The 16,485-nt window shown below is 40.5% G+C and overlaps 1 protein-coding gene across 5 annotated transcripts in view; it reads right to left on the minus strand.

The window, feature by feature from the left end:
• Nucleotides 1–16,485, minus strand: part of adgb (androglobin) — a 40,892-nt gene that overhangs the window by 18,937 nt on the left and 5,470 nt on the right. For 3 of the 5 annotated variants that reach the window (XM_005454658.4, XM_019346018.2, XM_025898827.1), the window contains 12 exons: nt 15,851–15,934; nt 13,262–13,434; nt 8,937–9,013; nt 6,886–7,060; nt 6,369–6,462; nt 5,742–5,892; nt 3,338–3,380; nt 2,317–2,428; nt 2,147–2,210; nt 1,912–2,007; nt 1,395–1,506; nt 1,060–1,198 (listed from right to left, as the gene is read on the minus strand). In XM_005454658.4, the coding sequence (XP_005454715.1) occupies nt 1,060–1,198; nt 1,395–1,506; nt 1,912–2,007; nt 2,147–2,210; nt 2,317–2,428; nt 3,338–3,380; nt 5,742–5,892; nt 6,369–6,462; nt 6,886–7,060; nt 8,937–9,013; nt 13,262–13,434; nt 15,851–15,934 (1,320 nt within the window). The remainder of the gene's footprint in view (nt 1–1,059; nt 1,199–1,394; nt 1,507–1,911; nt 2,008–2,146; nt 2,211–2,316; nt 2,429–3,337; nt 3,381–5,741; nt 5,893–6,368; nt 6,463–6,885; nt 7,061–8,936; nt 9,014–13,261; nt 13,435–15,850; nt 15,935–16,485) is intronic. The other 2 variants (XM_025898826.1, XM_025898825.1) reach the window with 2 other exon arrangements.

Genomic DNA, 16,485 nt, shown 5'->3' on the forward strand with positions numbered 1-16,485 from the left:
ACTGAGGCGGAGCTGGGCTAGTACTGTGGAAACATTCAAAAGGGAAATAAATGCGAGCGAGACAAAAGAAGATGAGGCGTATGGGAGAGAAGACAGTGAGAAGAAACTAAAACAGAAACTGAGACAAAAGATTAGGCTTAAAAACAAGATGAAGTAATGAAAAAAACCTCTTTAACATTAACAGATTAGCACAGATCATCATGTGAGTGGCGAGACCATAAAGTTTAACATATGAAAATGGGCATACAAAGAGAGCTTTAAAATGATTGCTGCCCAGAAGCAATATCAGATATTATGTCTTGGAGAGCTAATACTATGAGGTTTATGGGCATTGTTAGTTGAGTGCTGTGTGTGTGATTATGGCTCAGTGGTAATTGCACTCCTCCATACCTGCACCTGACCCCAGAAACTAGGCCCTCTGCTTCTAGGCCAAGTCACACCCAATAATAGAGACTAGGACAGATGCTTTTTACTGCTTTTCAGAGCATCTGAGGTAGGCAAGATATCCTCTGCAGGGTACCCTCTGCAGGATACTCTACAGCTATGCAGAACAGATCTTTGCTCAGCTGTATAAATCCCAACAAGTGTGAAACATGAACATTTTCTTTTCTTTGTCAAAAGATCTCACAGGTGCTGTACGAAAAAAAATCACCATCATTAGAACAAGTTTCCGTGATGACAATTACATACCGCTTAGGGTAATTTAGGATTATGAGAGTAAACGTGAAGGAGGAGAATTGAAGTGTTGAGAAATGCTAAAACAGCTGATTTTTGGTTTGAATACATAACTTGACAATGAAGTTAGAAGATAAGGTTTAAAGCTGCATACGGATGAGATTAGAATGGATACAATTGTAATGCTTTTATTTAATATTGTGTGTTGAGTGTAATGTTTTATTAGGAAATCATAGCATCACCAAAATCCTAGGCAAAAGAAACAATGGAGCATAATAAGTACAGTACGATGATACTGCAATGGCATTACTGCAAATTTAATCTAAGACTATCATTTTGATCAAAATACTCTACAGTTCTTAATATTAATCAGTGCTGTCCTACCCCGAGGGCAAGTTTAACACAGCTGCCTTTGTGGAGGTGGTCTTGATGGAGAAAAATGGCAGCTGAGACTGCAGACTTGTCCAGGAGTGTGGCACGGCGATGAGAACTGCAGACCTATGTGCTGCTGACATTTCCTGTTCTGTGAAAGTGGAGTAAAAAAATAAATGCACTGGTGGCTCTCTGCAGGGAACACAATTACAGTGGTTTCACAAAATAAAAATAACCCAAAATGTAGATTAAATACGTCTTTGATGCACGGTTTGTACCTGCGAGGAGAGTTAGTGTTTGTGTTTCCATGTATGTGTGTTTGTGTCTGTGCACTGATAAGCCCTTACTCTCCTCAGCTGCATGTCCCCAGAGAAGAAGAGCAGAGAAGCTGATGAGGATCTGGGAAGGTTGCAGGCTGTCCACACACAGGTAATAAGTGCCTCTCACCTCTGGACACTGCTGGAAGAAACACAGACACAGAAAAGGACAAGTGGAAGAGAGAAAGAGCAGAAAGCCGTCGGGAGACATGGAAGATAAACTAATAGAACGGTGGCTTAGTGGAGGAGAAGTTGAAGGAAAATTCAGAGAAGAGAAGGAAGCATGGTGGCAGTGGGGGAATCAAATAAACAGAAGTAAAAACAAAAAACAGGTGGAGGCTTCATAGTTGGCACCTAAATGAGAGATACAGAAACAAAGAATTAAGTAATGTCAGAAAAAGCAGCTGCTGAGAAAGGCAAAGCAGGAGACAAAGAGAGGGGAAGACTGACAGAGACCAAAAGGGTCAGAAAGCATGAATTTCAGAATAACAAGTCGGGACAATTCTTAGTGTGCAAATGGGAGTGTTGCTGTTGTTTACATGCTTACTTCAGGGCTTGCTACAGTAAGGGATCCGGAGCTAAGAGTCTGTGTGGATGATCCACTGGATTTGATGGCTACTGTTGTTTTGGAGAGGACAGTATTCTGCAGATAACATCAGCTTAGTTAACCACAATATGTCCCGTACAATTACTAATTGTATGTCAAAGCACAAACACATTCAATTACGTGGGAAAATAAAACCAAAGTTTAGTCCCGTAGATAGAATTTGCACAGTCTGTACCTTAAAATGTGATTTCTGAATATGATGCTGGTAAATCTGTGGTTTATGAAACACCAAGAGAGTCCTGAAATTAGAATACAAATAATCCCACTTATTTTTTTATTTTTTTAGCATGAGCGATTATGATATTAATCAGAACCTATTTCTGCATGTGTGTATGTGTGTCTCACTGAAAGCATTTATCAAAGTCCTCCAGGTCAACCCAGGTCTTCTGTAGGACCGGTTTGCTAGTAGCAGAGGATTCCTCAGTTACAGGCTCTTTGATTTCAGTTTGGGGCCTATCTGCAAGTAAAGCTTAAATTGAATATAAGGTGACATCGTTCCTGAGTAATAATACATTTATATACATGCATTTTCTTGCGTTAGTCATTTGGTATAACGTAGTATGCATGTAGAATATAGACACCTAGCTGAAAGTGGAGCCACTGGGTAAAATTCTTGATATCCTCTTTGTCAAAATGCAGGGAGTAACTAAACGCTTTTCCTTTTGTGACTCATAGCAAGTTATCCTAGACTCAAATCATTATCTTAAACACAGCGAGCCGAATTGGCCAAACTCCCACATAATGGCACAGTGTAAGCGCACATGCACATCCTCACTCCCACTCACCGACTCCCACTATCTCAATGCATCTCATAGACATATGCACACATCCCCAAAAAACACACACATGCACACCCATACACATACAAACAGTCTGCCCCCGAGCTCTACTTAAAGCGAGAGTCTGATCAGAAAGCTGAGGTGGCGAGGGCCACCGTCTCTGCTGTTGAGCAATGGTGGTCCGTTAACTCAAACTGCAGGTGTTACTAAGCAACTAAACGGGGGCAGAGAGGAGGCAGGGAATTGGCCGGTTGTCACAAAGCATAATTTCAGTCCTATCTTTTTCAAAACGTCTCGACCAACCGCTACAAGCACGGAGAGGACGATGGTTGGATTGGAGGCAAGAGATAAAAATATGTCTAATTGCATTAATTGGGACTATGTTGCATGGATGCTGTTTGAGTCAAACAGTAATGAAGACCTCCATTACATATGTCAACTGCATAAAAAAAACAGAAAAAGCTGAATTTCAGGGGCATTTGTTATTTGTGGCAGTCTAATATTTGACCTCGGGTAAAGCCATCTTATGTTGGGATTCAAAGACAGCTCGTATTAGGAGCCTGGTGTTGCAAAGGAACAGCTTTTACCATTGGAGATGTCATCACTGTTCTTCTTGTCCTCTGCAGTAACCTAAAGGGACAACGAGAGAGTGAAAAAAGAGAAAGTGAGAGAGGCATGAACTGTGTGTTGCTGACAGAGTAGCACTGGCAGAGATACGCCTCCACCCTCTAGTGATTCCATGCCAGCTGTGGTGTTGGGCCATTCTCACCCAACACTGAGACACAGTTTAATGTGACAGGGTCTGCCCCTCCCCCTGCTAAAAACACCAACAGGGAATACCAGCTCTAATTTACCCCGACTGTCAGTGACAGATGAGGAGTTTTAATGTTGTTTAGCGTGTTGCTTCTCTGAGAGGGGATTTACTAAACAGTTCTGATTTCATGCTCATCTGGCCAGCACAATAAAGAAACATAGCTAACGAGTTATTATCATATGCTTCAAGTAGTATTATGTTCGGTGTGAGCAAGAAGGAAGATGCTGTGGTCTTTAAAAGAGCATTAGAGCTATGAAAAAGAAGTGCAAGAATTAGTACACCAATATCAGCTGGCTCCAACTTTCCTCCAGCCTCCCCACCGTCTTTAAAAAAAAATTTTTTATGTATTTCAAACAATGCTCCCCTCCGGGAAAATTCTGGTGAACGTCCAACAGTTTACTCAGCTCCGAAGAAGAATTATATATCTTCGTGTCGTGTAACTTCAAAGCAACCCCTGCCAAGACTCTCTGATGAGTCAGAGTGAGTGTGTGTGTCTCTGCGTGTGAGTCACCGCATATTTGAATAAGTACCCAGAGACCCAGACAGACGGAAAGAGGCATTGTGATTGGGAGGCACACTTGACCTCCTCTTCATCACTGTATAGCAACACTTTCCTGCTGCAAAAATGTCAGCGCGTATGTCAACGTGTCTTGTGTGCATAAAACTTTAAGCTTTCGAGCTCCAGTCTGTGGTAGGTCCTGTTCACCGACAGCACAGCACTTTGGTGCGCTGCTTGTTTTACCTGTGTAGACTAAGGAGATATTGAGACAGACACAATTTACACACAGGGCTCCTAGCAGTTTAGCTGCTGCTTTTGGCTTTTCAGCAATTTTCCACAAAAAAAAAAAAAAAAAAATCACAGTCATGATGGGAGAAAGATGGCATTATCAAAAGGCACCCCACAGTTTTATTTTTGCACAGACAAATTAAAGCCTTTCCAATGTACTCTTAACATATTTAACATTCTCCCCCTGTGATAAACCGTAATTAGTGATGCAAACTGAAACTATGCAGGTGCTTGGTTGTTTAATGACTACCATACTCATATTAGAATAAAACACAATGCTCTAACGCACACTACAGTTGAGAGAGCGGGCCATTTAGGGCACATCATGTGAAGGCACCTTCTTCTCTCATAGAAATATAGAGCTGAATCAAAAAACCAAAAAGAAAAAAAACCCCTCTCATGTCATTTATAGTCTGTCAACACGTGACCCTGCCATGTGCTTGTCAAGAGCAGGAACACACACTTTAGAGAAATGTGGCCCATGTGACCCACACGCGCGCGTGCGCGCCGGCACACACATCAAACGACACATTAAATTAGCATGTCCACACTGCCCTAACCTAACCGCTCTATAACTGGTCACAGTTACACAAGAGGGCGATTAATATGAACTCTATTTTTTCCCCTATGCTAGGAGTGAAGTGTAATAATGAAGCCCCCTGGAGACGCAGACACTGATGGCTCATCATCTAATTGCGCTCCTTTTTTCATCAGCACAGTACATGACCTCTCCCTGCATGAAACCCACGCATTCAGCTCACCACCACCGCACACCAAAGATTCTCTTTTCCCCGCTTCCCAGTTTCTTGCCCCGCTTTCATCTATTTCAGTGCAAATGTGACTCTGTTTCTATTTTCTTATTTTTTTTAGTTCCCCTAAATATTTTTTAATTGAACAATACAGTTGTCCACCCTTTTTTTTAGTCTTTGTTATCTTTGTTTCTGCCCTCTTCTCTTTGTCTGCATGTGTCTGCTACAACGAATCCCCACCCCCTGTTATTTCCCTTTCCTAGCTGGTTCTCTCTTTAGTGCAGATGTGCCCCTGGTCAGTAGTGGCCTGGCTGGGAGACAACAGAAGTGACTTTGAGACTGGGGGATGGCAGTCGTGTTGTCACTGACACACAGAACTACTCTGAATAGCCTTTGACCGCATATATGCCGGGCAGAGAGAGGAGTGAGGCAACAGGAAAGCAATGAAATGAAGACATAACAAAGGGCAACAAAATTTTTTTGCAGAAATAAAATAATGTCTTCATTCATTCCTTTTTTGGCAGGTCACAGATCCTTAAATTCTATTTGAGGGATAACAGCGGTTCTACAACGATGCTTTGTTTGCAAATATTTGTGAAATCTAAAAATATTTCGCCCTCGTGGACCATAATGCTATATACCTCCATTTTGTCAGTGCAGTTTGGTGAGTTAGTGGTGCATTCAGCCGCGCCAAGCTCAAGGCCTTCTTGAGATTCAGTCTCCTCTTCCTCAGTAATGGAGACCAGAGGGGATCCGTGGGAACACTTCCTGGGAGTGTTTTGCTTGGTCTCTCTGACACATAAAGACACATATTCAAGCACCAAGTTGTGTGCAAATGTAACATATCATAATCATACCATACACAGATCTCATTGCATTCTATAATCTGTAATTTTTCTTTGTTGATCCCAAGTAGATACAAAAAAGTATAGTATTACGGTAGTAAATAGGAACAAATCTCTAATCTTTACTCCACTGTGGGTTTTAAAAGACAAAAACAAAATTCCCATAGTTCACATTTCTCAATTACTATGAATGCATTCATAATAGAGTCGAGATGGTGGTTAAGTAAGATCGTAAAAAAACAGGTGATAATGGTGTATTATGATAATGGTGATGTACTTTGTTGACCTCCATATGGAAGCTGTTATCATGCTTTCCTTTTTCTTTAAAGAGGTCAGGCTCAGGTTACCTATAGACTACTGAAAGACATCAGAAAGGAGAGAAGAAAATGTTCTTTATAAATTTATCAGTTTCAGTGTACGCACAGCTCTGGAACTGAGCCCCCGCTGCTCCTGGTACGGTAGGAGAGAAAAGGGCTGGCAACCTCAATGAACTGCTCTGGTTTTGACAAAGGGATCTCTACAAAAAAAGAGAGAAAAAAAAAACCCTTTACATATCATGCCAGCACCGATTTTTCACACTCTGACTCTTTTTACTTCATTTTCTGTTTTTCACTCAGAGATCAGCTGATGTCAGATATGCCTGAGCCAGCAGCTATTTTCAAAACTGAAATAATGTAGCTGCCCTACTCCTATTTCCATTTCAGCATGCGGTGCTGCATGCCCTCTCTAGTGCAGGTTCTAAATCTCCTGCATTAACACTCACTTTTCGTTGGAGTCATATTTATTTATGACATTCACCTACACGCTATCGCATAATTTGCGCTTTTCTATTTGTTTGATATCCTCCCCTGCATACTCCTCCTGATCCCCCTTCACTGCCTTTTTTCCAAACTTAATTTTAACATCTTTCATTTCCTGTTTCAATCTTCCTCTAACTTACTCTTTGGTTCAGCAGTGACCAAGATCTCCTTGGGCTGACGGATGAGTTTCCAACGGGGCACAGGTGGAGGTTTTGGTGGTGACTCTAGCGGGCATGCGCGGGTACGAGTCAACAGGACAGCATGGCTGTGCAGCAAGGAGAGGCCATAACGACGTAGAAATTCAGAGGAATTAGCCTGCATAACCGACACACATACACAGAAATCATGCATGCAGGAGTCAACCATGAACATTTAAAAAATACTCTGGCAAATATTTAGAAACTGTTCTCCAATCAGGTTTAGGGATGTATATAAGTAAACATTTTTTTAATCTTTAACACCCACTGCATTTTAACAACATTGTGTGAGTATCTAAGGTGTTAGTTTAAAAACATAGTGACATATTAGCACGGAGGACAGAATCATTCAGGCAATAAGTTCAGAAACATCAGCCAAAATACATGAAAATAGAATATGTAAGGCAAAAACAGTGATTGTACAATTCTAATGAGCTTTAAAGTCAATATTTGGTATGATCACTTTTTTATACATCATAAGAAAGTGATCATACCTTGGGAAAATTTTCTCTTCAGGAATAATTCTCCAGGCTTCTTGAAGGACATTTAAAGCTCTTCTTTGCATGTGTTTTGCTCCCTTCTCTGTCAAGATGATCCCACACTGCTTCAATAATGTGGAGCTACAGGCTCTGGGGAGGCCAATCCCTGACTGAGTTTCATTGTGTGTTTTTCCTACCCAGGTATAATTGTGGCAGTGTGCTTGTGATTACTGTCATGTTGACAATTGAAACCCCCGCCAATGAGATGCTTTTCAATTGGTCTTGCATGGTGGATCAAAATCTTTTCTGCATTCAAAATTCCATCATTTGTGGTGGCTATAGCTCAGCAGATCATCTACTAATTTGGGGGGGGGGGGGGGGGTGTTGATTGAGTGCACGGGAAGAATAAAAGGGAAGAATAAAAAAGAGGTATATAAGTACCAGTCCATTTACCATCAATTTTGAAAAGATCTCCAACACAGCTGGCCCAAACCATGACAGAGACTCCAGTGTGTCAGTATGTTTTACAGATGGCTGTAGACACTCACTCTCATGAACCCCACCATACATACTGGTGGCATTTTAAATCAAAAATGTAACATTTGGAAATTTTCCATCAGACCTGTTGCTACTGAATTTCAGTCCAGTTCTTGTGTAATTTGGCATACCTCAGCCTTTTGTGCTGTTTCCCTTTCTAGAGAATGGCTTCTTGACAGCCAGCTTTCCACTGAGACCATTTCTGATGAGCTTTCAACGAACAGTAGATGGCTCAAGTAAAGGGTCTAGTGTGTCTCTCAGGTCCTGTGCCAGATCTTTCCTGGATATTACTTAAGCACAAGACTTTCAGATACTGTTCATTTGCTATAAATATTTTTCAGGCCTCAGATTTTTTAAGGATAAACTGCTAATTATGCTGAAATATGTCAAATTTTAAAGAGCTCTCCTTGTTTTATGCCTGTCAAACTCTGTTATCGTTCACATTTTTCAAAGATTAAACTCAGGAAATGGGAACAAATTATGTGTTTTTGTGACAGACCACTAGTAACAAAGTGCCTAAAGATAGCAAAGAACCAGTTTCAAATGGTAAGTTGTGTGGATACAACACTGGTTCATTCTGTGAATTAGGTGGTTTTATTAACGCTTGAATGATTCATAGTTAAAAGTTAAGTGGCTTAACATACAAAAAACCTTTGGAGAGCCTGCAGAACTATTGCTCAGGAGCTACAGTTAAATAAATATAAAGAAATGAGTCTTGACTCAAGACACAATACGGTATATGAAATGATTACATAAAATTTGTGTATATATACTTTAAACCTGTCACGATGTGCATGTTATAGTTACATCAGAATTTGAATTTGTATCCTCCCAAATTTGCACTAAATACCCAACTAAAATCCCTAGCAAGTAAAATCGAAATTTCATAGTTCCAAAAGTCTGAAGAGCAAAACTTGCACGTTATGACTCAACATATATACATGGTCAACATTTAGGAGGAATATTAAAAAGACATACCATTTTGCGAAACCCAAAGGAACTGTTATGTAGTTGAAAAGGGTAGCAGGCAGCAAAAACCACTATGTCAGGGTCTGCTGAGAAACAAACACAATGAACAATAACAGGTACAATTAAACTGCATTGTCATAAGTGTTAATATACAACTAATTTTATTTAGAGACTAAATGTGATTGATTCTAAATAGTAACATCAATATAGTGAAAGTACCACATAACAATTAAATTAAATCCAACAAAAGAGAAAGCATAGCTGACAAAACATATCATACACAAAATATCTTCCTACAACCTGTTCCACACCCCCTGCCTGGAACAGGGGTCTACAGGCAGTTTGTGGTACGCTTTGGCTTAGTCCCAGTTTGCTGCTGGTTTGCGGCAGCACCTGCTCGCCAACACCTCTAAGGGGAGGGGGTCCATATGTGTACATGTGTCTTTATGTCTTTCTGTGTGTCATTAGTGGGTAGGTGAGAGTAGGGCTGGGTATTGTCACTGATTTCTATAATCGATTTGATTCCGATTCACAAAGTCCCGATTTGATTCCAACCCCGATTCGATAAAATTTTGATTCAGACAGTCAGAAATATTATAATTCTGATAATTTATCAGTACATACCCATATTTCTATATCTATGTATAAAAACAAAGCTGACACTTGTGAGACTTCATCACTGGTGTGAGCATCACAGCAGGTGCCTTTGTGTCAAAGTAACTGAGGTTAAAACACAGAAAAACACGAAGGAGATTTCCCTGGTCTGGATTTTTATAGCAGATAACCTGCCTTAAAAATATTCTGCAGTACATCAAAAACGGAAGAAAACCCATGAATCATATGAACATATGAACATTACCTGATGCTGCTGAGGTGAAGCAGAGCAAAGTTAGAGGGTTTTTTTTTTTTTTTTTTTTCTTAAGAGACACAGCCAAGCGTTTTGCAATTTGGCATGATTTTAAAAAGTTTAAATTTCTTTGGTATTAAACAGCAAAAATTAGGCTTTCTTGTCGGAGGACATTTTTGAAAGAAAAAAAAAAAAAAAACAGACCGATAGCACTGTACACAACACTACACTGGTGTTTAATAAGCAAGTGAATAATGCAGAAAACAGAGATTTGAGATGGTAAACTGTTCTTGAAGTACACTGAGCGAGAGAAAGAGCTGTGCAGGAAGTGTGATTTTATTGTGTTGGAAGCAAAACAGCAAAAGTAAGAGGGAATTAATGACAATGTTTATCAAATGTAAAGTGTAGCTTTGATCTTCTTTTGTTGCTGGTTAAGTGAATTTTGGTCAGTGAGTGATGAAACCTGCAGCATCAGAATCTGTGAGATGTCAGCTTTCACCACCCGATGGCGTGTCTGTTTGTGTGCCGTCGGGTGAACAATCCGCGCTTTGTGTTTACATCTTTGTGCCGAATTTGTTTACCGGGGCGTAAACACATTCGGGGCGATCGTGGCTACCGGGGCGATCGTGGCTCAGGAGTTGGGAGTTCGCCTTGTAATCGGAAGGTTGCAGGTTCGAGCCCCGGCTCGGACAGTCTCGGTCGTTGTGTCCTTGGGCAAGACACTTCACCCGTTGCCTACTGGTGGTGGTCAGAGGGCCCGGTGGCGCCAGTGTCCGGCAGCCTCGCCTCTGTCAGTGCGCCCCAGGGTGGCTGTGGCTACAACGTAGCTTGCCATCACCAGTGTGTGAATGTGTGTGTGAATGGGTGAATGACTGGATATGTAAAGCGCTTTGGGGTCCTTAGGGACTAGAAAAGCGCTATATAAATACAGACCATTTACCATCTGCTCTCATTTTCTGTTTTACCTATTTGGTGGTTGTTGAAATAGTTTTGTGAGCTTTAACCTGAGATTCTGGCATTTCTGGCAAAATAAATTTATATTTAAAAATCAATTCAGGATTTAATGAATCAATATTAAGTTATTCAAGTTAAAAATCGATTTGAATCGGAAAATAAATTTTTTAAGCCTACCCCTAGGTGAGAGGTAGTGAGCGAATGGTCTGTATGAGTGTGTGTGTGCATGGCTGGGGCTCGCTGAGCCTTTGCCCCTGTGGGACATGGTCAATGCTCCCCACTGAAGGCTTCTCCCTCTCACTGGGATGCAGGTGTTTGTTGGTTCCACGGTGCATGGCTGGATGTTCTGGTGTGGTCGTTGGCCCACTTCCTGGCTTGGACCTCCTCCTTGGGACCTGGGATCTGGCTCTCAACTCATGCAAGGGTGGCCCACCTCTAGCAGGGTCAACTTCCCGTTGCTTCTGGTCCTCTGGGACTCTCACCCTTTGGCCGTGGGGCCTTCCTCCGGGGATGTCGCCAAGATGTGTGACCTCAAATCCTCAGTACTCTTGGGAGCTGTGGATTGCACGGTTGTCCTGGTTCCATCTCAGTCTGCCTCTGGCTCCTGGGGGGCGTTATTGCGGCTTTACACCTTCATTATCAAGTACATTTGAGACAAAGACACAGATACTCCCACCCTCTCTCTCACACATTCACACTATAAGAAGATTGTTGACCTATATATCTGTGTATTTTCTCATTTTTGTGTTCCACGTGCTGTATGTTTGTTTTTTCTTAGAGGTGCAGCAGTTGGCAATACATTGTGTATTTCTATTTGCACTCTATCCTTTTATTACATTTACCCCTATTTTCCCAGATTAGAAAGATTAGATTAAAAAACACTATTGTCCTCCACAGGTATAAGCAATGAGGCTATATTTAGGTTCTTTAGGGAATTCTTCCCCCTTTAGTGCATCTTAAAAGTATATCATATAAGAGCACATGGGCCAGGAGACATGGAAAATCAATTTGGCAGACCATGGTGAAGAGTGATGGGAACACCGCCAGGCTAATATAAAGGCTACACATTAAAAATTGAAAAGAGAAGTTGTTCTCACATTGAGTAGTAATTTAGCATTTCACTGGAATTTCACAGTGAGCACCAAAACAGCGAAACAGAAGAAACATGTAGGGTCTTTTAGTGTTTGCACACGTAGAAAAGGACAATGCAGCAGATTTCCCTCAAGCAGAAAATGTTTTGTGAAGTAATACCACCTTCACATGCGTGACATCACATTATGTTAATATGCAACACTTGAGTTATTCCAAACAAGTGGGACTGTAGCAGAGCACGGGGAACAGTCTACTGTCAGAAAGAGCAGGTGGGTGAATGTGAGAGCAAAACAAAGATAGATTTTAATTTATATAGAAGTTGAAAATAGAAAAACATCACACAAGGATTTCTGAATTCACTACTCTGAATATTACATATGCGGGTTTTAATACAAGAGGAAGCTTCCACATAATTACCTCATAATTACCTGTTTTGCCCCTTCACCTTTAATATGCAACACCAAGACCTCAGCTAATTTATCCACGCAATTAGCATTTTGAGCAAAGCATTTAAATGAACTGTACAGCCTTAAAAAGCATTGTATTTCTACTATGGCCTGAAATGACTCCAAGCAACAAATACATTTGTGAGGACGTTTCATTTTTATCTTCCTCAGATAACCACAGTTGACCGGGGAAGCTCTCCTGCCCTGCGGGAGCACCAAATAATTTACCCTTCTAAAGCTCCCTCTGCTGGTTTATTTATGGTCTACCATACACACATTAACCCTCTGCACTCCATAATATATGGGCTGCAGACCTCACAAAAGACAGGAAGTTATTCTCGATGTAACATGAAAGAGGCCCCAGGGCTGACAACGAAGTTCAGAAAGTTTGGCATTTTGAAGTACAGCAAAGTAGTGACTTTAGGTCTTAAGCCTGTCCTGTCCTAAAGTAAATCCCTAGACCAAAACTGTGATTGCTACAAGTTGGATTTCTTTAGCTCTATAAGCATTAACTCTATACTTGTGAACTCTTAAGCAGGACCTCCATATTTAAATTAAGCAGACCTTCCTCTACCTCTCTACCAAGTTTCATGAAATTCAGTTTTGTCCTTTTTATGTCATTGTGGTGAGAAACAGACTGGCTTCTGGTGTGCCTTGGGAAAGGAAATATATATCGCATATAGCTGTTAATTCAGCAAAGGAAATGTAGACATGACATATAAATCCATTAATACAGCACAGTTACAAAGACACAGGACACAGAAATGATTCTAAAACCATCTGCTGATAAATTAATTAACTGAGCAGCAAAGCAATTCTGTGCATACAAATTATGACAGTAATGGCTGACTGCATTGACTTACTCACTCAATTAAACGTGCAAGCAGAGTGTGTAATTGAGACAAAAGTTTGCAAGTATGTATAATTGCATAATTATTTGCCTCTTTGTGACTTTGTGTCTTACTTGTTGTGTCTAACTGAGGCACAATATGTACCTTTACATTTCTCTGACTCCAGTAGCTGATTCTTGCTGTCACTTAGGGTGGAAGCCTTGACTTGAGCTGCATTTGCGGGCTCAGGCTTCGTCACTGGCAAACTGTCATCCAGGTGTTTAAATGTAGGAATGGAGTGTTGTAAGAAATCCCAAATTTCTCTCAAGTACACTGACCTGAAAGAGAGGTAAAGACAACATTATCAGGCTACAGCAGGTTACATTAGTTTCACTGTAATCACTTATTAACTATTTGCCCCGAATAGAAAACACTTCACAATGTCACCAGTACCCTTAATAATGAGTTTTGACACCTGAGTATATATCAATAAAGACGTTGTTTGACAACCATTATACCATGCTCCCGCTTTTTTCCAAGGTTATCCTTTGTAAGGTCTATAGGTATAGATCATTCTCACTAATTTGTGATGCACACCCATTCATTTTGTTCTGGAAGCAGGCCTGAAATATGTTTGAAACTGCTCAGCTCAGAAAAGTGAAACCAGGCTTAACCCTAGTAGTTGTTTGGATTTAAAGCCTTTTTATTTGTAACTCATGCCAACTTTAAGTGTGTCTAATATCAAATGAAGTACACTTTTGCTTAGTGTCTTTGTGACTACTGCAATTTCAGTTCCTCTTCCTATGCTGTCCCTTTGTTTGCAATACAATAGGCTGTTGTATACACAGTCATGTGAAAAAGCAAGCATGCATCCAAAGGAAATTATTGACTTTTTTACTGATTCAGGGGTGGCGGTGGACGGGTGGGGGAGGTGGACTTGATACTACAGTCAGTACATGCAAGAAGTCCCCTGAACATCTCACAAAGAAATGAATGAGCAAAAATAAAAGTCTGTAGTGTTGTTCAGGTATACCAGCTTCACCAGTCTGCACTTTCAAAGGTTTGGAAACAGGTGATGACTGGACAGAGCATGCAGGAGATGAACATGTGTCACCAGCTCATTTCATTTGACTTCTCCATGCAATTAGTTTCTCTATTCTTGCATGAGCTCAATTGGACATGACATGGACTTTGGAGCTTTGGAGCGTAAAGGAAAAGCCAAGTCCATTTAATGTCTGGTCCGAACACTTCTGAAGTTCTCATGCATCACTCAGTATGGTAATGTCTAGAAAGGTTAGGGCTGCGGTGTATGAATAAAAACAACTTGAGCTAATATTGCTCAAGCGGCAGTATTAGTTGCACTAATACACAGTTACTTGTTATTAGTAAAGGAAGAGAGGATGTAAATGTGTTATTTATTTTAGCGTTTTTGACCGTCTTTGTGTTCAGCAATATAATTGAATATTATAAGCAAAGGAAAGAAGCACCCTAAGGGTCCTTTACAGTGTCACATAACATTTAACATAATGATATATTTATTTACTATGTTTATATTGTCAGAACTTCTACCTTGCAGTAACTGAGGTATATCGGATCCTGTGTATTCTGTGTGGGCAAGTGCATAAGTAACTACAACTTCATGTTTCATTAATCAGTCTGAAACACAAGCAAACGTCATGCTCATTTATTGCACGTGTTGATAAGATTCCCCAGGCGACCCACTAACAACAGCTAACCTGCTGAGCTACAGAGAATAACACTCCCTGCCTCCACCACCAAATACTGTTGCCCCATTAAAGCTCTATCACTGATGAGCTGCAGCTCTACACTGAAATTACTCTCCCTCCAGTATACAACATATCTCCTTCCATCTCTGAGGACACATGCAATTTTCTGCATTATTTTTGCCACAGCCCTTAAACTATATAAAAAAATAAAAAATATCAGCCCTGTTAACAAAGACACACAGTAAACGGAACATATATTCCATGTACATCCACTGGATACCTTATTAGTACACTTTGCCAGTACTCGATTGCCTTCAAACATTCCTCTGAGATTTTGGTATTGACATCACAGCACCACACAGTTGCTACAGATTTACTGGCTGCTCATCCATGATCTGAATCTCCAGTTCCACCACACTCCCAAAGGTGCTCTATTGGATCTATTGACATCTGGTGACTGTGGAGGCCATTTGAGTGAAGTGAACTAACTGTCATGTTCACAAAACCAGTTTGAGATGATTTGAGGTTTGAGTCATGGCACATTACATAAAGTCATCGTTGTAGTCAACAGCAATACTCAGGTGGCTGTTGTGTTTGAATGTCTAGGGGACTTAAAGTTTGCCAAGACAATATCCTCCACACTGGATAGTTTCTCTTTTTTTGACCATTTGGAGCACATGGTTGTGTGGGAAAATCCCAGTAGATCAGCAGTTTTTGAAATACTTAGACCAGCTCATTTGGCACCAACAAATATGCCACGTTCAAAGTCATGTAAATAACCTTTCTTCCTCATTCTGATGCTCATTTTGAGCTAAATCAGGTCATCATGACCATATCGACATCCCTAAATGCACTGAGTGGCTACCATGTGATTGGCTGACATATCTGTGTTAATGAGCAGTTGAACACGTGTACTACTGAAGCATCCCGTCAGTGTATAATTTATTGAACAGAAAGTGATATAGAACATACAAAGCACATATCATACTATAGATCAAAAACTATAGACAACCATTTAAGTCCTTACTTTATAGGACGAGTTTCTGGAATCCAGCTGGTGAGGGTGTGGATAAAAGTGAACTCGTCCATCCCCCCGCAGACATCTGACAAACTGAGAAACAAACACATAAGAACTTCTTTTTCTTTTGTTCAAAATATGCAACATACCAGATACACCACTCAAACTACCATTTTTAGCACTGGCACTGTTCTCAAACAGATCATGTGAGGTGACGGTTTCAACGCGGGAAATAAGTGTTTAATATGATTGGTGACAGGGTGGTTAAATCATGAGAATGCTGTTAACTGAGAAGAAATATTGAATGTCTCTTTCTGTTTTCAAACATAGTAAAGAACTGTGTGCTTAGATTGTGTAATTAATTTCCAATCATGCTTTTGAATTACAGCTAATAGGACAACAAAGGTCATTGATACCTAGTAGTATTCTAAGAGTCACAAGTCAATAAACCTGTAAGGCATTATCCTGACCTGGGCATTTTTATGGTATAGTTTTTTTTTAAATACATATCAAGAATATCGAGAATTTAGGTTCAGGCTACATTCAGCATTGTTGAATTTGCATTAGTTGGTCAACCTTGTTACTGCTCAAATAATTCTAAGGAGTGTGTGTGCAAGAATGTCTACATTAGGTATCCTTTTCAC

The sequence above is a fragment of the Oreochromis niloticus genome, linkage group LG15 (assembly GCF_001858045.2).
Source record: "Oreochromis niloticus isolate F11D_XX linkage group LG15, O_niloticus_UMD_NMBU, whole genome shotgun sequence".
In the NCBI taxonomy this organism is placed as follows: domain Eukaryota; kingdom Metazoa; phylum Chordata; class Actinopteri; order Cichliformes; family Cichlidae; genus Oreochromis; species Oreochromis niloticus.